Source organism: Zootoca vivipara, chromosome 9, assembly GCF_963506605.1.
Source record: "Zootoca vivipara chromosome 9, rZooViv1.1, whole genome shotgun sequence".
In the NCBI taxonomy this organism is placed as follows: Eukaryota; Metazoa; Chordata; class Lepidosauria; order Squamata; family Lacertidae; genus Zootoca; species Zootoca vivipara.
In genome coordinates this window covers 76,453,471-76,476,745 of record NC_083284.1, presented here as the reverse complement: position 1 = coordinate 76,476,745, position 23,275 = coordinate 76,453,471, and the positions used below count along the sequence as shown (strand labels likewise).

General features: G+C 42.6%; 1 protein-coding gene across 3 annotated transcripts in view; it reads right to left on the bottom strand.

Moving 5' to 3' along the window:
- TMEM266 (transmembrane protein 266) overlaps window positions 1-23,275 on the bottom strand; it is a 106,504-nt gene that overhangs the window by 34,281 nt on the left and 48,948 nt on the right. For all 3 annotated transcript variants that reach the window (XM_035112720.2, XM_060279103.1, XM_060279102.1), the window contains 5 exons: window positions 22,348-22,536; window positions 13,319-13,473; window positions 5,081-5,154; window positions 2,506-2,562; window positions 766-904 (listed from right to left, as the gene is read on the bottom strand). In XM_035112720.2, coding sequence (XP_034968611.2) covers window positions 766-904; window positions 2,506-2,562; window positions 5,081-5,154; window positions 13,319-13,473; window positions 22,348-22,536 — 614 coding nt within the window. The remainder of the gene's footprint in view (window positions 1-765; window positions 905-2,505; window positions 2,563-5,080; window positions 5,155-13,318; window positions 13,474-22,347; window positions 22,537-23,275) is intronic.

Genomic DNA, 23,275 nt, shown 5'->3' with positions numbered 1-23,275 from the left:
CAGGCACTTTTATGTCTTATTAGTTTCAGTTGGAGAAATCCAATAATGGGCTTGATTTGCTTTACTTTAAATCAACTGGACATTAAAGAGAATAACTATGGTTGCATAATACTCATATACAGTGGTACCTCTGGTTAAGAACTTAATTCGTTCCGGAGGTCCGTTCTTAACCTGAAGCACCACTTTAGCTAATGGGGCCTCCCACTGCCGCCACCCTGCTGGCACGCGATTTCTGTTCTCATCCTGAAGCAAAGTTCTTAACTATTTCTGGGTTACTATTTCTGGGTTAGCAGAGTCTGTAACCTGAGGTACCACTGTAGTATTCTGCAACCCTGCACTTTTTTACCTAGTAGTAACTCCTGTTTCACTCAGCAGGGTTTACTTTTGAGAACACAGATGCAAGATTTCACAGTTAAGTACCATTTCCACACTTCCCTAGTCCCTTCCCTGCATATTTTTCCAAAATTCTCTATCCCAATTTCCAAACACATTTTATTTTCACACTCTGCAATAATCAACACAATGTTCCTGCTGACTAAATTAGGGATTATTTTAGAGCAGAGTTCCCACTCTACCCACAGCTACTAGGAAACTGGTAAACAATGTAAAAAAAAAAGTTGCCATAGGAACACTGGTAATTTCCCCATCTTATCAATGAGGGTTATTCAGCTAAAATCTGGCTTTCTACTTGGGAAGAGGTACTGACTATTTTAAAAATAATTCATACACCTTCACAAATCTTTACAAAAGTTAATGATAACTTGCCATCAATAATTCTCTTCACTCTCCAAATTCTCAGTGTGATAATAAGGCTAATAGCATCCCAAGGACTGCTTGGTCCATTCGCCACAGTAGAAGCCACCATTGGAGCCAAGGATAAGATGATCACAGCACCATCAAACACCTAATAGGAAAAGGATTTCACAAACAGCATTTTACACACTCCTTTTTTGAATGCAAATATCAAAATGCATTAAACAAAGCAAACATCAAGTCCGAGTCAAACCATTCCTCCTCCTGGCTTCTTTCTTTTCTATTGATGTCATGTATATTATTGCTGTCTCATTTTTAACTGGGGATAAACGTTTGGATGCATCAGATAAGTTTTTTGTCAAACCTCTGCAGTCGCGCCTGAATCTCAATAAGATACGGTACTAGTTGAGGATCAGCTAAATGAGTTTTATTGTGTTAATAAGACTTAACAGTTCCCCCTCCCCCTGAAATGGGCCATTGCACTGGAGAACGATGTACCAATACTGTGGTACTTAGAATGGTTTGCATGTCTTAGTGGCATTCAACACTCGTCCCAAGCAATTTAGAGGGTTATTCATTCAAAGTCAACTCATGCTCAGTTTCTGGGGCCAAAACAGCTCTCCACCCATTAAACAAAGGCACCCCACATGAGCCATGTTTGCACATAACGCAGCTCTCCCTGTTCCACAGCTGGGAGGAGCAATCCTGAAGCTTTCATTACCACTTTCTTTCACTGTAGCTTGTCATATTGTTTGGACAAACTGTGGTTAACATTAACTATGGTGAGTTTTAGACAAGCCAATTTCAAACCATAATTACTGAAACTAGGTTGTTTAAATCAGGACTATGGCCCCTCCAGCTGTTGCTGGACTGCAACCCATTCTCCTTGAACATGCTGGCTGGGGATGATGGGGGTTGAGAGTTCAACAACATCTACATGTTCCCCACTCCTAATTTAAACTAGCCGGAGTTAAGAATAACCATATCTCCAGATCCAGATGAAAGCAAACTATGGTTTATCAAAATCACCCTATGGCCTAGTAAGATGAGCAAATGCAGCCACTAATTACCAGTGTATGAACTATACTCATTAAAATTAATAATAAACTGTACAAATATCAGAAGTCAGCATCTAGGGCATTTGAAATTAAACTTGGCTGAGAGAGGAGATTAGAATAAAGAAGAAACAATCATCGTTAGTTAGTTAGTGACAGAGGACTTTCTTAGTGGGCTACAGAATCTAGTCCTATTGTCACAATCACTAGAGTTGAGGAGGGACCAAGAGCCCCCGCCCTTAGTCTCTGGCATCTCTAGTTAAAAGGATCAGGTGGCAAATGAGATGACCCTAGACTCTGGAGAGCAACTCCTGGGCTAGATGGACAAATAACAGGACTTGACACAAGGCGGCTTCATACATTGAACAGAACTTTAGTATTCCTTGCTACCAATAAGTCTCCAAAAGTACTACAATATGGTTAAGTACAACTAATCATTTTGCAGTGTTCTTTAATTGCTAATTAAGGAAGCTAAAAATATTCCTCTTTACCCAGATGGCGGAAAGATACTGGTCTTGGCAAACCTGATATCACTGGTTGGGAGAATGTTTTAAACTGTTTTTAGAAGCCTTTTAAACTGTTTTTAGTATAGCAGAATAAATGTTGAGTAAAATAATGACAACAATAACACAGCACAGTCTCAAGTTTTGCAAAGGATGGAAGTGCCATTAAATATAAAAACAGAGGTTTTGCTTACCTCTATTTTATTTTCAATGTAGTCCCATATGCCAAGAACCACAATTCTCAAAACAGTCTAATAAAAAGATATGTGGGAAGAGGGAAGACAGAAAAAATCATAAATCATTGGCATTGTTAATCATTAATAACTTTTTGTAACAAAATGGAGAAAATCAGTCCTGTGGAGCAGTTTGGTTTTTTTTAATTTCAAATGCTTAACTTTTCTGTGGAAAGTGTTGTGTTTCATAAGTTCACTGTAACATTGTAAGAGTATCAGGTAAATGTAGTAGTTTCCTTGTTGACCCTAAAATGTGAAAAAGTTGCAAGTTACGTCAAAATATTATCCATTCTGGAAGAAAGTAGAAACAAGGATGGAATTAACACTGTTGATAGAAAGAGGCAGCAGGTATAAGAAAATGTGTAAAATTAAGAATCATGCCCAAGGTGAGCAGTGCTTCACAAAGCACAAGCGGACAAGAATCTTAGAATCCAACGTACAAGGACCTTAGAATCAAAAGTACAACATGGGAGACAAAGGAGGAAAGGAATGGAATGGAATGAAACAGGACTGATTTTCTCCATGTTGTTACAAAAAGTTATTACTAGCATCCTCCCTGGGTGCTAGTACTGTTATTTTACTGCAAGGATTTCTTTTTAACATGAAAGAGAGCATTTAAAAGTGGCAACCCCATCTACAGTCCAAATCAGTACAGTTCATTCTACCACTCCATAACTTTACAAACTCTCCAGAGTTTACTCATTAAGTGACCTGTGGATCACTTGACGGCCATCTGTCAGGAATGCTTTGATGGTGTTTCCTGCTTGGCAAGGGGTTTGACTGGATGGTCCTAGTGGTCTCTTCCAAGTCTATGATTCTATGATTCTAATGTTATAAGAGATTGTTTTATATGCTCAAACAAATACAGACATGTTTTATATATCTTTATTTTCAGTTACAATAGTGTTTTCAATTATAACTGATTTCTCTCTTCTCTTGTTTTATCTATGTAAACTGGTATCTTTGCTGGCTTTTGCACTATTTTAAAAAAAATGGTGGAGAAAGTGTAAGGCACACTCACACAAGGATCCTGTCAGAACTGACACAGGGGGTTTCAGCTACCCCACACATTTCCTCTGTCTCCTGCCTTGTCTCCTAGCAGAGAAGGGTTTCGGGTGAGTTTAGCATTAACCAAGGAGCCAATGCAAGAATTTTATGGCACTTCTACTCAGGCGTCACTCCTTACATATTGGGATAATAACCCTTAAACATTATAATAATATTATAATCCATAGATTCTATACTGCACCTCTGATATGTATTGTGCTTCCAACTGAACAGAAGAAAAGAGGTCTTTGCCCCAAGCAGCTTACAAAATAAATTCTGACAGCAAAGTGAGGAGTGGGGAAGAAGTTGGAGGATCACAGGAGAATAATATACCCAACTAAGCACATGAGGTGCCACAAATAAGCACTTCAGTATGCTCCAGAGGCCTATAATTCTGGTCTTGATTGACCACACCACCCATTTCCAACACTTCGAGTAATAATGGAAAAATAGGAAATCTCTGTCAAAAAATGTGGCTATTTATGACTTACCAGGGCATGCTGTGCTCTTAAGTTCATCTGCGCAATTTGTTCCCCTCCCCCTCAGCACATTAAGGTTAACTAAATCATGTGAGATGATATGAGAATTGTTACTATATATGTTGTTCTTTTTCTTTCTTTTTTATTCTATGTGTTCAATTTTTCTTTTTTCCTATGTATTGTTGTTATTTTTCTGAAAATACTAATAAAAATATTATAAAAAAAGGTTAACTAGGGATATCCTGCTCTGAAACCAAATGCATCTTAAGTCTTAATCAGGACAGGAGGAACCCTGTGGTGTTAGTTAGGCTGAGAGGCAATTTGAACCTCAGTTTTTCCATTAATGATCAATCAGAGTTTACCTATTTAAAATCAAGATGTTCCATAGCATCTCAAAAACTTGCTGTTGTCACAGATATACACTAGTGTCCAAAACTGTGGCAACCTTCTTCTTTTTTTAGTAATACCATAAAATTATATATCAATGGAAAGATAATTGAATGAAGAATGCAATGCAACAAAGTTCATTCAATTATCTGTATTCTATCAAAAGTTATAGCCAATAACCAGAAAAGGGAAGCACAACTTGCTTAGGTTGCTGCCAAGAAGTGTGGTGGAGTCTCCTTCTTTGGAGGTCTTTAAGCGGAGGCTTGACAGCCATCTGTCAGGAATGCTTTGATGGCGTTTCCTGCTTGGCAGGGGATTGGACTGGATGGCCCTTGTGGTCTCTTCCAACTCTATGATTCTATGATTCTAGGTTGATATGCAATAGCTTTCCTTCATTTGAATGTAGCCAATGAGCATGAGTGTTTAGAGAGCCAATCAGGTGTCATCTTGTTTTGGTAATGATTCAGTCAGGTCACAGTAAGATTCAGCTACTGGAGCTGAGAGGAGGACATTTGTCGGTGTGTTATGTGATTGCTATCAAGTTGGTTGGTCTTTTTGTGTTCTTTCATTTAGTGAGCTTGTAAAATGTAATAAAATTAAAAATTAAATTAAAATTCACTTACCTCTGAAAAGAACACAGAGAGGATAACTAGACTGATCCAGTGAATAACTCCAGCAAACTGTGATGCATTCGAAACTGAAATTAAATAAAGATTATTATGAAGCACCATTTTGGTTTACCAGCATGCAAGTTGCACATTATACATAATGAACCAAACATTCTGAAGCCTGCCTTAATTAAGGCTGACCCCCAGGGGACTGTGGGCCAAATCTGGGTTGGGAGAGAAGGGACAAAATGATGAAAGAACTGAACTCCCCACCAATTGCAGAAACACTGGTAAATATTCAGAGTTAGTACATATTAGTTAGTAAATATTCAGAGTTAGTTAGAGATATAGGCTCAGTCAAGGCATAACACCAATTGTGGTTTTTATGAACACTCATTTAGAATGCACACCTTGGTTTAAGCTTCACTAAAGCTTAACATGATTTACAGTTACAGTTTCCCATCTTCTCAGCTCTCCTATGTCTGAGCCTCAGGCACATATTCTCCCCTACTGGCACAGGATCAGACATTTCACCTCCATTTTCAATTAGCATTAACCAACTGTGGTTAATCTTAACTATAATTTATTGAAACAAATCAGGTTTATAAACTATGGTTCCAAGTTTGGCTTCTTTCAGTGAACAAGTCCAAGATTCAAGAGGTGCCAAAAGTAGAATATAAGAGCCAAGAAATAATTAAAGTCACTCAGCGCCCATGACTGCATGTAATGCTAGGCCAAGTCAGGTTTAGTTTGAATGCACTGTCTTGGAGGAAGAAGACCGCAGTTGCTATGTTCACCCATGGTCCTTCACCTCAGCACAGAAAACTCTGGTTTAGGGTTGGAACTCAGCATTGTGGTTAATCTCCTTAACCATGATTTGTAGTCAAGGGTTGTTAACCATAATTCCATGCAGGGCTAAAAGAACCAGGGAGTAATAAAGTGGATATGTGCTCCTCTTTGGAAGCCAGCATGCTTATGTCATTACATGATGTGTGATCTGTTGGGTCTTTTGACTACATGCCAAGTTGCAGCTTCCCACAGTAACAATTAAGAGTTGGCTGACGGCCAAGAAGACTGAGCAAAGGAGTTATTCTGCCTGGAAACTTGGGACCCTGGAAACAGCTATGCTATTGGCTGTGGTAACCTATAAAGGCATGATGACTCATCACTCTGGTGTGGAGTGTGGATAGTGTGTTGGTCTGTGGTCAGTAGTAGTCAGTAAGAGAAGTGTAGTAGAGAGAGAAGGTAAGACCCGTGTCTGTATTCTGTATCTTGTACATAGCAACTTGTGAGTCTGCTGTATATACAGTGGTACCTCGACTTACGAACGACTCGACAACCGAATTTTTCGACTTACGAATGGGGGTAATGGCCACGCGCTTACGAGTGTCTCAACATCCAAAAGGAAACCGCGGCGGTTTTAGATAGGGATTTTTTGACTTACGAATTTTTAGATAGGGTTGCTTCGACTTACGAATTTTTCCGTTTCCAATGCATTCCTATGGGAAATCGCGTTTTCAATGGCGTTTTTCGACTTACAAATTTTTCGACCTACGAAAGTGCCTTCGGAACGGATTAAATTCGTAAGTCGAGGCACCACTGTAATAAACGTCTTTAGTTAAACCAAGTTACTAGTGGCAACGTCTTGTTCCTGCCTCGTCACTGCACAGTGTGCAACCGAAAGCTTCCTGAAAGTCTGTGTGTACTCTGCTTTATCCAGCTGGTTCCAGTTGTGACATCCCAACATGATCCAAGCCACATGCCATGAGACTGATCTACAATTTGACCTGCAATAAGCCTTCCTTTGTCCTCATGTAGACTGTAGGAAAGGCATATTACTAAACAACCATGTTTAGTGTTGGATGTAGGTGGGGGAGGAAGAGAACACACCATGTTTTAGACTTGTTGTTTTGAGGTTCTGTAACTGGTGCCAGAGAAGAAGCCAATAAACCTGGTAACCCGTTTGGTGTCTGTGTGTGATGGATTAGTAGCTCGGAGGGAGGACTCAGGAAAGTGACAATAAGCAGTTTATCATTAAATACCATGATCACAGTGCAATACATCCCATGAGAGAAAAGATGTTGACCTTATATCTGTATGCAAGGAAAGGAAAACTCCAAGTTAGCCGTCTGCCAGCACAAAGCAGACCTTAGAAAACACATTGGACTCTTGCTGTGATGCAAGTCTCTCTCAGGAGAGTTTAGGTAGACCAATTCCCCCTCTTTATGTCACAAATGTTTCATGTGTAAAATGTAAAGGTAAAGGGACCCCTGACCATTAGGTCCAGTCGTGACAGACTCTGGGGTTGTGGCACTCATCTCGCGTTATTGGCCGAGGGAGCCGGGATACAGTGCCGTTTACCTTCCCGCTGGAGCGGTACCTATTTATCTACTTGCACTTTAATGTGCTTTCGAACTGCTAGGTTGGCAGGAGCTGGGACTGAACAATGGGAGCTCACCCCGTCACAGGGATTTGAACCGCCGACCTTCTGATCGGCAAGCCCCAGCACCACCCGCTGTGTAGTAAAGTGTTAAAATAACTTTGGGAATACATACGAGTTTTGTTTTCCTCTCAATAAGGGGAAAAACTTCCAAGTTTTCAGTGTTGTGTGCAGGCACAGACAAATGCAATACTGTAGCAGAATATTAATCTGAGTGAAACACAGTATTTCACTTTTAGGTTTTTGTTTTTTTAAAAAAATCCTGTAACTAAAGTGCAATGTTGCACTGACACATTTATAGCCCTATCTCCACATTGTGAAATTGCTAAGAGAAAGAAGAAAAAAACCTCAGCTACATTGTACATTTTCAGCAACATCCTGATGGCTGCAATAAAGGGCAATGGAAAAATGCTATCAACAAGGCAGCAACCCATATGTTGGAAGGAATAAAGGAATGTGCAACATTCTGTCTGCCCTCTTGTGTTCAACTAAATCCCTTTATTCCACTGTCACAGGTTCCCATGTGTATATCCCTCCACACATTTCTTGAATTTCCACATTCAAGCAGAGCAAAACATTTTTTGGAATAGGTATAGAAGCAACACCCTTTCCCAAACAACAGCACCCATGGCTTTAGTCCCAGCTTTCAAACCAGATGCTGTCATTACTAGGGCTGGGCAATGTGCATTTGTCCAAAAACTGGTATGAAACTCACACCGTGATAACCGGTTTCATCATAATAACCTAGAAATGTATCACTATCATGATGTGTATCGTTGCTCAAGATTTCTGCAGCTGGCTCACCTCTCCCCTCCCTCCTGCAGGGGGCAGCAAAACACAAGGGCAGGTGGCTGATGAAAGTCACTAGTCTGCCTGGGAACTTTCTGAAGAGCAGAGACACCCTACAGGGAACTTTCCTCTGTAATGTAGGCAGCATGTAGGCTCGTAGATTGTTTAACCTCCTTCCTCACTTCTGCCCATCATAGCTGCCAAGTTTTCCCTTTTCTCGCGAGGAAGCCTATTCAGCATAAGGGAAAATCCCTTAAAATAAGGGATAACTTGGCAGCTATGCTGCCCATCTCTCTCTCTCTTTCTGCCTCTGCATGTGGCTCCCCCAAGGCTGACATTTCCCATATGAATAAATGCCGGGGGGGGGGCTCTTCAGGCTAGCAACTACAGTGGTACCTCTACTTATGAATTGTCAGGAGTATGGGCAGGAGTCAGGCTCTGGGGCCTGTAGTGCTTTGCAGAACTGGGGCATGCCTCAGCTTGTGCTGGAGAAGCAAGGTGCGGCCACACAGGTGAAGTCCTCAGCTTGTGTTGGAGAGGCAAGGAGTAGTCACCCAGGTGAGGCCACTTGAGATCTCACTGCACCTGGTGGCAGGAGCTGGGAGGGATAAAAGTCCAGCATTTCCCTTCAGCTCTTTGCCACAGCAACGCTATCCCTGCCTGGTTGCATCTGGCCTCCTGCTCCTTGGACCCTTGCCTTGCTGCCACCTTGCTTCTTGTTCCTGGATCCTCCGCCTTGCTCCTTGGACCCTTGCTTCGCCTTCGCCTTGCTTCGTGGCCCGTGGACCTTCGCCTCTGCCTTGCTCCTCGACCCTGCTTCTTCACCACCATCTTGCCTCTGGTCCTGACGCCCGCCGACCGGACCGTGACATGAATAACTCTACTTACGAATGTTTCTACTTACGAATGGAGTTCCGTCCGCCATCTTGGATGTGGTTTAGATAGGATTTTTTCTACTTACGAATTTTTAGATAGGGTTGCATTGACTCACGAATTTTTCTCCCAATGCATTCCTATGGGATTCGACTTACAATTTTTTTCGACTTACAAATGTGTGTTTGGAACGCATTAAATTCGTGCCATGGAGACACGGAAGCAGCAGGAAGGGCAATGAAAGTCAGCTTGGGGAGGAGAAAGGGAACGTTTGAATGGGTGGGCAGGGTGGTTGTTTCAGTCTTATTTGGGTGGGAAGCAGGTAAGAATTTATCTAAAGCTCTTCTGGCAGAAGCAAAAGTTAAGAGTGGACTTAGGGGTTAGGTGGCACGGGAGAGCTGTGCGTGTATTGGAGGAGTCAGGCTGTATTTGGCAGTAACATCCCAGTGTTAGGAAAGCTGGCGAGTCCAATAAGTTGTTGCAATATCAGATAGCGTCTATTGAGAAGGGGAGGTATTTGGGGATTAAAATTCATTCCTTGAGCTTGTGCTTCCCAGAACACAAAGCTGTTGGGTTTAGGTTTTAGTTGCCTTGTTTAATGTACTTTTAATGTGTGATATGCTTTTAATTTGAAATATACTAGCTGGCAGTGGCTTGTGAGGGCGGATGGCAGGGCTTCTCAGGCTTTGAGAAGGTGGTAGGAGGGCTCTTGGACCCCCCCCCCACCAGTTAGTTTTGTTGGTTTAAGTAGAGGACGCCTTCACCCTTTTATTACACACACAGCCCAACAGGACAAGAACCCAACCACAGCATATGAATCAATATGGCTAACTTGACCCAAGAACCCCACACACCCTCATACACACAAACAGAGCCCACTGCAGCCAACTGAAGGCAGGTCACCATGCCCTGGGCCCCCCAACCTCTCAATGCCAATGAAAATTAATAAATGGGTATAATGAATGAAAGTTTACTACCCACTCCCTTCTCTCTCCTCCCCCAACCTTATACTGTATACCACATTAAAGTCACACATCAAAAATAACTGGTCTATAGAAAGAAATTTATGATCTGGAAACAGAGGTGATGTATGTACTTTTGTAATACAATAAAATCTTTAATAGATTTTTTTTTAAAAAAAGTAATAGTGTTTGTATCCTGCCAGTTCATAAAAGATGGGGTACAGAATATATATACATCCAAAACACACACTTTGAATTGAGGCAATTTTAATCTGTTTCAGTATTTTAACTTTTGTAAGTTTTAAATAAAGGATGGTAGTGAATTTTTCTTGGGGGGAAATGTAGTGCATTTTTAAGTGTGGCGCTGTGGGTTAAACCACACAAAGCCTAGGGCTTGCCGGTCTTAAGGTCGGTAGTTTGAATCCCTGTGATGGGGTGAGCTCCTGTTGCTCGGTCCCAGCTCCTGCCAACCTAGCAGTTCGAAAGCACATCAAAGTGCAAGTAGATAAATAGGTACCGCTCCAGCGGGAAGGTAAACGGTGTTTCCATGCACTGCTCTGGTTCGCCAGAAGCGGCTTAGTCATGCCGGCCACATGACCCGGAAGCTGTATCCCAGCTCCCTCAGCTAATAACGCAAGATGAGCACCACAACCCAGAGTCGGTCACAACTGGACCTAATGGTCAGTTTACTTTACCTTTACTCTCACAGTGGTGCTTAAAATCTAAACCAATGGTTGTTTTCTGCTGCTCCAGAGAAGCGGAAACGGAGCAATGGATTCAAACTTCAAGAAAGAAGATTCCACCTAAACATTAGGAAGAACTTCCTGACAGTAAGAGTTGTTCGGCAGTGGAATTTGCTGCCAAGGAGTGTGGTGGAGTCTCCTTCTTTGGAGGTCTTTAAGCGGAGGCTTGACAGCCATCTGTCAGGAATGCTTTCATGGTGTTTCCTGCTTGGCAGGGGGTTGGATTGAATGGCCCTTGCGGTCTCTTCCAACTCTAGGATTCTTTGTTTTCCTTCATTGAAAAATACAGTATGTGAGGGGGGATTGGAGCTTTTACCGTTTTTTACCTATACTATATTTGCTACATAAATGATTTGGCAAACTTCCCCCTAAACGATAACAAATTGATAAAAAGCAAGAAGAGAAAAAGAGAACAGAATTATATTTATGGATTAATATGAAAATAGAACTGTGTGAGAACACTGAAATGATTTAAAGCATCTAACTTCCACTGGTAGGCAATTCGGATTATGGCCTTAGAAGATCTGGGGGGACACCAGATTGTTTTGAGATCTCAGAATTGGAAGAACTGGAAACTTGCCCAGAGCCACGGTGGGACACCAGATCACTCCCTTACTCAGACACAAACAACAAAGATGGCGTAATGATGCAGCTTGAATTTCAGCAGAAGAAGAGAAAGATCAAAAAAGCAGCGGAAGCAGAGATGCTGGTGCAGGACATGATTAGAACAAATGGGAAAATAAACATCTCACACAGGAATTTACAGGATACAGAACTCTCCTAGCGGAGAAAATTCTTTTTATTACATATCTCAACACGAATGGAAGTCAAGAACTCTGTAGCTATGGATAAAGGACTAAGATCAGGACTGAATGAAATTGGATTAACTAAGATTTTGGAAGCGGGGGAAAATAAGAACTTTGCACCCTGAAACCCAGCACACGGGAAGTTACTTAAAATTTATAATTGGCTGTATAATTGATCTATATTTGGATGGGAATGGTAATTTGATATTGATAAAATGTGGCTGTTATTGGATTTTAATAACTGAAAACTAATATTAAATATATTATTATTTAAAAAAATATTAGGGGGCGGGTAGGGGAAGCATGGCAATCTTCCAATGAGGACAATACCATATTACAAATAAACATAAGATTTTAGCTAGAGTTCATTCATTTTCAGCTTTGTAATCTTGTTATACATAAAAATGGCCTATTCTGTTGTTGCACCCGTAACCTAGTTTTCAGGCACCATGTGGCACCTAGATTGTCTAACTAAGTTTCTATCACCAATCTGCACCAGTTCCCAATTTGTTACCAGGTCAAGTTCAAGGTGTTACTATGGACATATAAAGCCCATAACAGAACAGTACAGTGGTACCTCGGTTTATGAACACAATTGGTTCCGGAAGTCTGTTCATAAACTGAAGCGTTCATAAACTGAAGCGAACTTTCCCATTGAAAGTAATGGAAAGTGGATTAATCCGTTCCAGACGGTCCGTGGAGTAACCGTTCATAAACTGAAGCGAACTTTCCCATTGAAAGTAATGGAAAGTGGATTAATCCGTTCCAGACGGGTCCGCGAAGTACATAAACTGAAGCGTTCATAAACTGAAACATGGGTGTAATTGGTTCCGGAAGTCTGTTCATAAACTGAAGCGTTCATAAACTGAAGCGAACTTTCCCATTAAAAGTAATGGAAAGTGAATTAATCCGTTCCAGATGGGTCCGCGGCGTTCATAAACCGAAAATTCATAAACCGAGGTGTTCATAAACAGAGGTTCCACTGTAATATATATTCTCCACAAATCTTTAATGGTTTAGTCAAGCATGCAATCAGAGTAAAATTTCATTTAATTATACACATCTATTTTCTTTTAAAAAAAACAATTCAGTACTTCCCCTGATTATGATAAGCTCCAGCCTCATTTCAGACAACTTGATATATTTAAATACTGCAATGTTTAGCTGGTGATATATTGCAATGTTGAAAATCAGATATTGCCCAGCCCTATTAATTACTCTGGAAGACCAACCAACCCCATAGTGCTGCTGGTGGGGGGGGGGGGGAAGAATTCAAATGTACATCTGAATGGGACAGGTGGTGAGACAGTGGGTAATGTTAGGTCTGGGATGAGCCCCAAAGGAATATCAGCACACCAGAGGTTCACAAAATTCCATACACTTAACACCTCATACAATCTAGACCAGGCTTCCTCAACCTCGCCCCCCCCCGGTGTTTTGAGACTACAATTCCCATCATCCCTGAACACTGGTCCTGCTAGCTAGGGATCATGGGAGTTGTAGGCCAAAAACACCTGGAGGGCCGAGGTTAAGGTAGCGGGATCAAGACACTATTTCCAAGCTATTTCCACCCACCCACCTGCAACCCAACTCAATAGAATTGTCAAAAGTTTCAGGAAAAAGAAAAACCTGCTACTCACACTGGAGAAGCTTTATATCTATTAGGAGTTCCAGAGTCAGCAAGATCACCACCAATACCACACAGGCTACCAGGAAACTGTTGAGACTTGCACTGAGCAAAAATACCTGCCACACAGCAGCTCGCCTCCCACAGCACGGTTTAAGCCAGTTAGATCTGAAGAAAGAAAAACGGGAAAGAAGGAAAGGAAAGAGACAGGAAAAAAGGAAGATAGGTAAAGAGTAACAGGACAGAAACTGTATAGCTGTCTGTATAAGCAGAAGGAATCTCAGGTGCTTTGGTTTCTGTTCTCTGAAAAGTACCCTCTGAATATTCATATTTTCTGATTGGTCAACCTATACAATACAAAGAATAAGTATGAATCTCTGGGTACATTTTAGCTTACAAGTGAGACTCTTGTTTAGACAAGCCAACCAGATGCTTATAAGGTTGAGGTAATTTTAATCTGTTTTAGTATTTTAATTTTTGTATGTTTTTAAATATGGTTGCAAATTTTTATTAACTGATTGTTTTACCTTTTCATCAGCCATTTTACAATCAAACAGTATATAAATTTTGTGAAATAATAATAATAAACAAACCAACTCTTACTGGAATGATGAATGCTTGTATCTCTGTTTTCTTTTATTTCTTTGTATTTGCTCCACAAGTAGCACAGAACTGGACACCTGGCAAATCAACGCTTCCATATAAAAATACTATTCCTTTTCAGAGGGATAGCTGTGCTAGTCTGTTGCCCATCTCTACATCAGACCATGTGGAGAGATGCTAAGACTCCAACACCCCTCATCTCTGATATCAGCCAGGCTGGCTTAGGCTGATGGAGTCCAGTAATCTAAAGGGCCACAGATTTCCCCATTAGAGGCAAACTGTGAAACAAAAGGAGTAACATCACCATACGGAACAACCTTCTTTTAAAAGGTTCTAAATGCTGTATATTATCTCCCTGTTTATTTAACTTACCGTATTTTTCGTAAAAATAAGAGGAAATGTCTGTGCGTCTTATGGAGCAAATGCATGGTCCCTGGAGCTGCATTGCCCAGGGGCGAAAAGCATATTATGCTTTTTTTTTAAATAAAAAAGGAAGAGCTAAATGCTAACAAGAGGGAAAGAGGGAGTTGAAAGGAACCCGCTCAGCAGCTGATGGCAAGAGATCGGGGAGGGAGATAAGGGATGCTAGCTCCCTTCCAGGCCCCACCCCCTTGCCGAGGCCTCCTTGTCGAATGTTCTGCAGAAGGAGGCTGCAACAGCATGTGACTGGCTGATGAGATTATCTGTCTGGAAACTGTAGAAATGGCTCCCTTTCCTTTCCTAAAGAAAATGCAGAACTGTGAGTTGAACCCCATAAAAAGAGGATTTCCCCCCCCCCCTTTGCAAGGTAAGTTCAGCAACTTTGAGCTGATCCTCAAAAATGGAGCTTTCCCCCTTTGCAAAAGAAGCTGCACAGCTTTGAGCTGAGGCTCAAAAAAGGAGCTTTCCCCCTTTGCAAAAAAGCTGCACAACTGTGAGCTGACCCCCCCCCCAAAAAACGGGGCTTTTCCCATTTGCAAAAGAAGCTGCAAGAAGCAGCACAACTTTGAACTGATCCCCCCCCCAAAGGGCTTTCCCCCTTTCCTCCTCTAAAAATTAGATGCGTGTTTTGGTCAGGTGCGTCTTATGGAGCGAAAAATACGGTATATGCTGAATTCATCCTGCGAAAGGCTGGACTAGACGAATCCCAAGCTGGAATTAAGACTTCCGAAAGAAATATCAACAACGTCAGATATGTTGATGACACAACCTTAATGGCAGAAAGTGAGGAGGAATTAAAGAACCTTTTAATGAGGGTGAAAAAGGAGAGCGCAGAATATGGTCTGAAGCTCAACATCAAAAAAACTAAGATCATGGCCACTGGTCCCATCACCTCCTGGCAGATAGAAGGGGAAGAAATGGAGGCAGTGAGAGATTTTACTTTCTTGGGTTCCATGATCACTGCAGATGGTGACAGCAGTCACGAAATTAAAAGACACCTGCTTCTTGGGAGAAAAGCAATGACAAACCTAGACAGCATCTTAAAAAGCAGAGACACCACCTTGCCAACAAAGGTCCGTATAGTTAAAAGCTATGGTTTTCCCAGTAGTGATGTATGGAAGTGAGAGCTGGACCATAAAGAAGGCTGATCACCGAAGAATTGATGCTTTTGAATTATGGTGCTGGAGGAGACTCTTGAGAGTCCCATGGACTGCAAGAAGATCAAACCTATCCATTCTTAAGGAAATCAGCCCTGAGTGCTCACTGGAAGGACAGATCGTGAAGCTGAGGCTCCAATACTTTGGCCACCTCATGAGAAGAGAAGACTCCCTGGAAAAGACCCTGATGTTGGGAAAGATTGAGGGCACTAGGAGAAGGGGACGACAGAGGACGAGATGGTTGGACAGTGTTCTCAAAGCTACCAACATGAGTTTGACCAAACTGCGGGAGGCAGTGCAAGACAGGAGTGCCTGGCGTGCTCTGGTCCATGAGGTCACAAAGAGTTGGACACGACCAAATGACCAAACAACAAATGCCACCAGAGAGGTGCTGTGCTATGAAAATCGTAGAATTGTAGAGTTGGAAGGGACCCTGGGGGTCATCTAGTCCAATCCCCTGCAATGCAGGAATATATTTGCCCAATATGGATCTCAAACCCACGACTCTGAGATTACATTTCATACCATTTTCATGTACAGCTCTGCTTTTTAACTTTTGACTTTTCCTATAAATTTCCCAGAATGGACAGCAGAGGGCAGAGATGCATGTCTTTACAGAGATTATAGAATATAACATTTTAATTTCAATCTGACTGGGACAGGTTTTGCAAATAAATAAATAAATTGAGAGCAGTAATGTAACTGGCACAGGTTTGTATTGCTAATGATAAAAGATGTGCTGAGAGCCAGAAGTGACTGGAAAAACCTTACTTTATTGTTTACTTACATAGAGTCATGTTTGCCATTCATCAGAAGTGTTCGAAGTGATATATAAATATTTAAAAAGCTTGTATTATCTAAACACATTTAACAGCACAACAGCAGACAAGTACAAATTTAAAAGAGTCACCAGCCATTATCAAACTACAGCAAACATTTTCAAGAAGAAAAATATTCTGTTGGCATTGAAGAAAGAGGTGGCCAACTGAGATTTCCCAAGGATGGGCTGTACTTCTGCAGAATCAAGCCACTTTGGGGCAAAGGAGCATTCATTCAAATGAAACTTTAAATAATGCCCATGAATTAGAGTCTGAGGTTAAAAAGCAACAACATGCCACCACAAAACAGTTAAGAAGGCAACCTCCTGGCTGCAAAGACCAAAAGCTAAAACATGACAGATACCATCACAACTGGTTGAAGTTGCCCATGTGGCGACAGTAATTCTGAGGGAGGGGGAAACTATGAACAACAGAGAGATGTTAAGCTCGCCAAATCCCAGATACTTCTGGGAACATGTTCCTGAAGTGAAAAATGTAGCCCTCAGCTGAAAGTATTACATTATCTCCCACTGCCCTTAAATCAGTTCTTGAGTGACATGCCTGTGTTCAACCACACATAAATCATGCTACTAGCTTTAAAATGTATGAGAGAATACACTGATACAGTCAAAACAATGATTCACACAAAAGGGCTGGTCAGCATTCTGTGGGTGCCACAAAGAAACATTTTTAAAAAGCACATGCCGCATAAGGTGGCCAATCCTATCACAGTAGCAAAGGTTGTTTATCTGCAGTGGCTCAGAAAACACTCAAGCGAGATTTTCTCCACAACACCACAAGTCTGTGGTGTGTAGAGGGAATGCTGCCTGGACCACTTGGCAAGGCTCTGTGTAATAGCTTACCCCATGACAACAGCTGTATTTAAACCCTATGACACAAGAACATACAAGAACATACAAACATGCCTCACACAGGGTCAGTCTCTTGGGTCCATCTAGCTCAGTATTGTCTACACCAGTGTTTCTCAACCTTTTTTGGGCCACGGCACACTTGTTCTATGAAAAAAAATCCCGCGGCACACCAATTCTGTGCCGCCCTATATTTAGTTTAGTTTGGAGGGGAGACGTAAAGCATGCCACTGAAGAACTGCTGCGCGGTAGCCAGGCGGACCCACCAGGCGCAGAGCCTGCGGAGCGAGCGGGGACACGTTAGACGGCACGCACAGACCCCAGGCAGGCAGACACAGGCGCGGAGCTGCCGCCGCCTCCCTCCCAGCCGCCCCAGGCAGCCGCCGCCGCTCTGGCCCGGCAAAGGGAAGCCCTGCACAACCTTCCCCGCCTGCCTCCTCCTCCCCAGGCGGCGGCGGCGGCGCCCTCTCTGGCCTCCGGCTGGATGCCGACTCTAAATTTTGCCGCAACGTGCTGCGACGAGAAGGGCGATTTGCATTGTCACGTGCCTGGCGGCCGCCAATACTAAGCACTGACCCGCCGGAAAGGAAGCCGGCCGGGTCACGACGCGGGCTCTCCAGGACCTCAGACCAGGAAACAATCCAGTTTCTACCAGGAAATGCCAGGGATTGCACCTGGGACAGTCTGCTTGCAAAGCAAGCCCTCTACCACTGAGGTAGGGCCTGGTTCCATCTTACTGCATAGATTAAAAAGGAGAGCTAAGCTGTAGTAGTATTTTTATTCCATTCTTCTCCCAGGAGCTCTTCACGCACCTTTTAATCCTCAAAACGATGATCCGGTAAGGTAGGTTAGGCTGAGAGGTAGCAGCCAGCTTCAGGTAACCACTGAGCTTTGTACAAGTCAAAATGTGATCCATCACAGCATTCTGGCAGTAGCTCCTCCACTTCTAATATAAAGCACTAGACAAACACTTGGTCAATGTAACACAGGAAGAGAACACTTTTTTGCCCATTGACTCCTCTAACTAGATGCAGTTCTCCAGGGTTTCATGGTCCTTCCCAACACTTAGGACCTTCTGAATGCAAAGCATTTGCTGTACCAATGAGCCAACAGTTCTCCAATTCTGGAAATGCAGGGTAGCGGCCCTGGAGATGCAGATCCTCAAATAATGTAACCCTGCACCAGGGCACTCAATACCTATAGAAGGAGTCCTCAAACTTTTTGAACAGTTCACTGTCCCTCAGACACTGTTGGGGGCCGGAGTATAGTTTGTAAAAATTATGAACGAATTCCTATGCACATTGCACATATTTTATTTGTGATGCACAAAAACAGGAAAAACAACACAACATTTACAATATACTTTAAAGGCATTGTACATGGTGACATCATGGGCACTAGCCAATTTGCTCTGTTCTGCCAGAAATGTAAGGATCTCCTTCTGCAGAACGTGAACATTTTCAACAAGATATATTTGGATTAAATGCAGTGCAGTTGCTCTAAGGGTGAAGACAATGGAAGAGACAGCACAGGCAGAGTTTGGCCATCACAACTAGTAGTTGTTGATAGCCTTCTCCTCCATGAATTGGTCCAATCCAGCAACTTCCACAGTTAACTTGGTGCTGTGTGCGTGTGGTTTCCGTGGGCTTAGAAGTATGTGGTGATCAGGGGGACGGAACACTTGTGTTACACGCACGTCTTTGGAGAATAAACTGATTGCAAGAAATGTTCAAAGGAGGAAGAAAGAAGGGAAGGGCGGATGAGAGGTGTGTGTAAAGGAATGTGTGTGTAAGAGGAATGACCGGGTCCACTTAAAGGGAGATTTCTACAACCCTGACTGTTTGGAGGCAAGGGAAGTGACCAGGGAAGGGGACCTCCCTGCCACCTGGCCACAGGCAAAGACTGCAAGCGCTGCTGACCAGAAGGGGGGAGGCTACAATGGAAGTAGCAGCCCTCGACAGGATCCCACAGAGAAACCATGGCGGTGCTGGCGGTTGCTGTGGAGGCCTCGGCTCTGCTGGAGGCAGGCGATGGCCAGCGCGGGTTTCTTTCCCCTCAGCGCAAGCAGGTGCAACTCCCAGGTTAAGGATCAGCGTATTGATTCCCCTTAGCCACCACTACCACCCTCAGAGTCCAGATGACTTTGGCTTGGGGATTTGCAAGAAAGGAAGTTGGTCTCAAGGTAATCGTATCTCTCTTAAGGTAGGTTGTGAATGCACAGGAGAGCGTGACGGCATAACGACTCCCCTTCTCTCCTGTTCCCTGCGATTTGACGGGGAACAGGAGAATGGAAAGCAAAATGTGGCACTTGAAGCCAAATGACTGTCGAGGGAATAGCTGAGTAGGAAACTGCCTTTGAGCAAGAAAGACGAAGGAAAGGAAACCAGGGAAAGAAAGGGAAGCAAGACGCTTTTCGGTTGAAACTGCCAGGAAGCAAAGCAAGGGAGGGTGGGAAGTGCCAGGCGAACCAGGGAAAAGAAGCCACTTAGCAAGGCGGCAGGAAGAAAGGAGTGTGGAGTGAGAGAAAACCTTGGGGTTCAGTCCACAACAGCCTCGCCGCTCCTGGGGCTCCTCCGTACCTCGTCAAGCTAGAGCAGCCTCTATCCCAGTCGATTAGGCCTCGCTTTCCCTGGCCCTCTGGACCCGCGTGTTCCCTGGCGTTGCTCACCATGGTCCTGTGCCGCTAAAGTTTTGGGCCAAGACCCGTTACGACAGTGGCGGGTTCTGCAATTGCCGGGTGGACCAGGTTCAGGACCCCAGTGGGCTGCATCTGGCCCTCGGACCGTAGTTTGAGGACCCCTGACCTATAGCTTATATATATTTCTGTATGAAACTGTTATAATTTTAAAAAAGGCTGATGTTTGACAGTCCTGTTATAAATGTTTAGTTATGATAGTGGCTGGATTCAGATGGCCACCACAGCTTAAAAAGCAGAAATATAAATGAGTCTCTTTGCACAAGCAAAAGAACCAATCAATCCCAGAAGCCCCAGCTTCTTGCTGTATCTGAACTGGGAAACTCTGGTCAGTAGCTTCCAAGGAAGCAAGGACACTAAAAAGAAATTCTTTAAAATATACTAAGTGGGAAAGGTCAGGAATGCCACTATAAAAGAGAAGGAAGAAAAGCTCATCTTTCAACATTTGTCTCTGTGTAAAGCCAATCTGTCACCAGCTCAGATTTTTTTGTAATACACTAGTACTTAAATGAATGCTCAACAAGGAGCAAGAGTGGGGAAAGATTACCATATTTCTTTGGTAATGAGCCACTACAAACACTTCAACTCAAGCTGCTAACAGCTGCCCGTTTCCGCTTCCTTGACTTGGGGGGAGGGGGGGAATCCTCTACTCCAACATGCAGCATTGTGGCATATTAACAGGTACACTGTTTTGCTCAGTATGATTTGAAGATCACAAAATAGAAAAGAACAGAGGGCACTCAATGGCTACAGAATGCTGACTGTTGAAGTGAGGGCAAACGCAACAGAGTATCCAGAAAAATAAGTCACAAGTGTGCTGCTCTGCCTGTGAGTATTGGGGAGGACCGCTTCCCCTGAAGCCCATTTTCCATCTTGGGCCTGGGAGCAGGCCCCATACTCACCACCACACCTTTTGAGGTTCCAAGGAGGCCTCAGGTGTGTGGGGTGGAATGGATGTTTAGTCGGGTGTGGGAAGTTGTTTAACTTTGGTGTGTTTGTAACTTTTACTGTTTTTTGTTTTTATTGTTTTACTGTTTTTTGTTTGTTTGTTGTATAGGTTTTAATTTGATTTTAAGGGGAGGGGTGGCGGATCTACCGTTTCCCCGATTTTAAGACGTAGTCATAAAATAAGCCATAGCAGGATTTTTAAGCATTCAAGGAATATAAGCCATACCCTGAAAATAAGACATAGTGATAGGCGCAGCAGGAGGAGGAAAAAAATAAGATATCCCCTGAAAATAAGCCATAGTGGGGGTTTTTTGAGGAAAAGGCAGTGTCTTATTTTCGGAGAAACGTGGTAGCAGGGCCCATGGGAGGCTTGTTGGAGAGGGAAGGAAGACGGGGAGGGAAACAGGCGCGGCGGTCGGAGGTTGCGGTTTGAGGCCACAAATGTCTCTTTTGTTGTGGGTCCCTGGTGGGTATGTGTCTAGGCTGTTGTCGTGGGTTTCGGGGTCCGTCCTTGGGCTTTGGGGGTGGAATGGTCGTTTTGACGGTGGCTGGACGGTGGTTGATGACGTATTGATTTGGCCCCGCCCTCGGAGATATGACTTTTCCTGATGATGTCTAATAGGGGCGCCACTTGGGGGGGGCGTTTAATCATTATTTTAGGTATGATAGGTGTGGTTTTTTGAAAAAAAAAACATTTCAAAAACATTTGATGGGCAAGGTACATTCTGCCCAAATTTGTTTTAATTCGGTTCAGTGGTTATGAAGAAAGGCCATTTCATCTGCGTGCGCAATGCCTACATTTTTATATATTTAGAAGATGTATCACTAGGACCTCCTACTAAACTAGCAACAGATCTATGTTGGAAGTGTAAAGAGAAGAAAGGCACATTTTACCACTTGTGGTGGACGTGCAAAAAAACAAAAGCATATTGGGAAATTATTTATAACGAGTTGAAAAAAATGTTTAAAATAACTTTGGTAAAAAAACAAACCTGAAGCTTTCTTACTAGGAATTTTAGGTCCAGAAATATCTAAGAATCACAAGAGACTATTTATGTATGTTACAACAGCTGTGCAGATGCTACTTGCCCCAAGATGGAAGGAGGACAATTTACCTACAAAAGAAGAATGGCCGATAAAGATGATGGACTATGCCAAATTGGCGGAAATGACTGGGAAAAATCAGAGATCAAGAAGATAATAAATTTAATAAAGACTGGGGGATTTTATTAAGTTACTTGAAAGAACACTGTAAACAACTGAAAACATTGGCAGGATTTTAAAAACACTTGCAATGAAGCAAGAATTATGATAAAATTGAGATTTAAGAAAATATGGGGAGTATATGATGCAGTTTGAAAAGAATATCTGGAGAAACCATGGAAGGGTGGAGGGAAGTTCGGGGATTCTGAGAATCCTATTTGTAAAATGATTACGATTTGTGTATGATGACAAATGTTAAAAGTGAAAATGAATTTAATTTAATTATTTTTAAAGAAAGGTTTCAAATAAGTATGTCATTTTGCACTTACCCTTCTCTTTGGTACTCCTCGTCCAAATTTGACAAGAGTTGGGAACCTGCTACAGACAGATCTAGTGCAGCTAGTGGTAAATCCCGATAAGCAAAATTAACAAGCTGTACAGGCGGTATACTTTTGGTCTCTTCTTCTATTTGCTGAGATATTATTTCAACTTCTGAAATTCCGCCTTCTATAGGAGGCCTAGACAAATAAAGTCAACAGAAATGAGAAACAAAAAACAGAACACACATGATCAAAAATGGCAAGCTATATACCACAACTGGCACCACTCAAATTTTATTTTATTTAACAATACGCTGTGCAATCATCCTTTGTAGATAAACAGGGTTATCTACTTATACATATACAGCAATTGTTTCTGCACAACCACCAAAGAGAGTACCACACATGGAGGAGGGCAAAATATTATCCAAGATATGATACTGAAGCCTCTGCTTGAAAATATACCTATGAATGGACACAGAATGTACAAATGTATCAGGGCACTCAGTTTAAATCTCAAAAGGTCTGAGGTGATGCAAGATCTGTTCCAGATTATGGTGGTTAATGGAACAGTCATGAGTAAACTGTGTCCATGTCTTACATGGTAATCTAGTCCTTGTCAGGTACTTGGGCTCAGGTAAAAGATCTCAAGGCTCAGAACACAATCTGAAAGTGCTTCTTTGGAAGTATAGAAGCCTCTTGGCAAATTAAGATGCTGGGCAGCTGGGCTTTGCCCTTTTGAGGGCACCCATCTGCCCTGAAATCAAACTAAAAAAGACAAATGTAAAGCTTAAAAAAGGGAGAGGGAAGGGGCCTGGACTCAGAAGACCCAGGGCTTCAGTTCAGTGACCTACATATACAAAAATATATCTTGTATATCTTATTTTACATCCAACAGAACCGATGAGAAAGCTGAGGAAAGCTGCACACCAGGCCC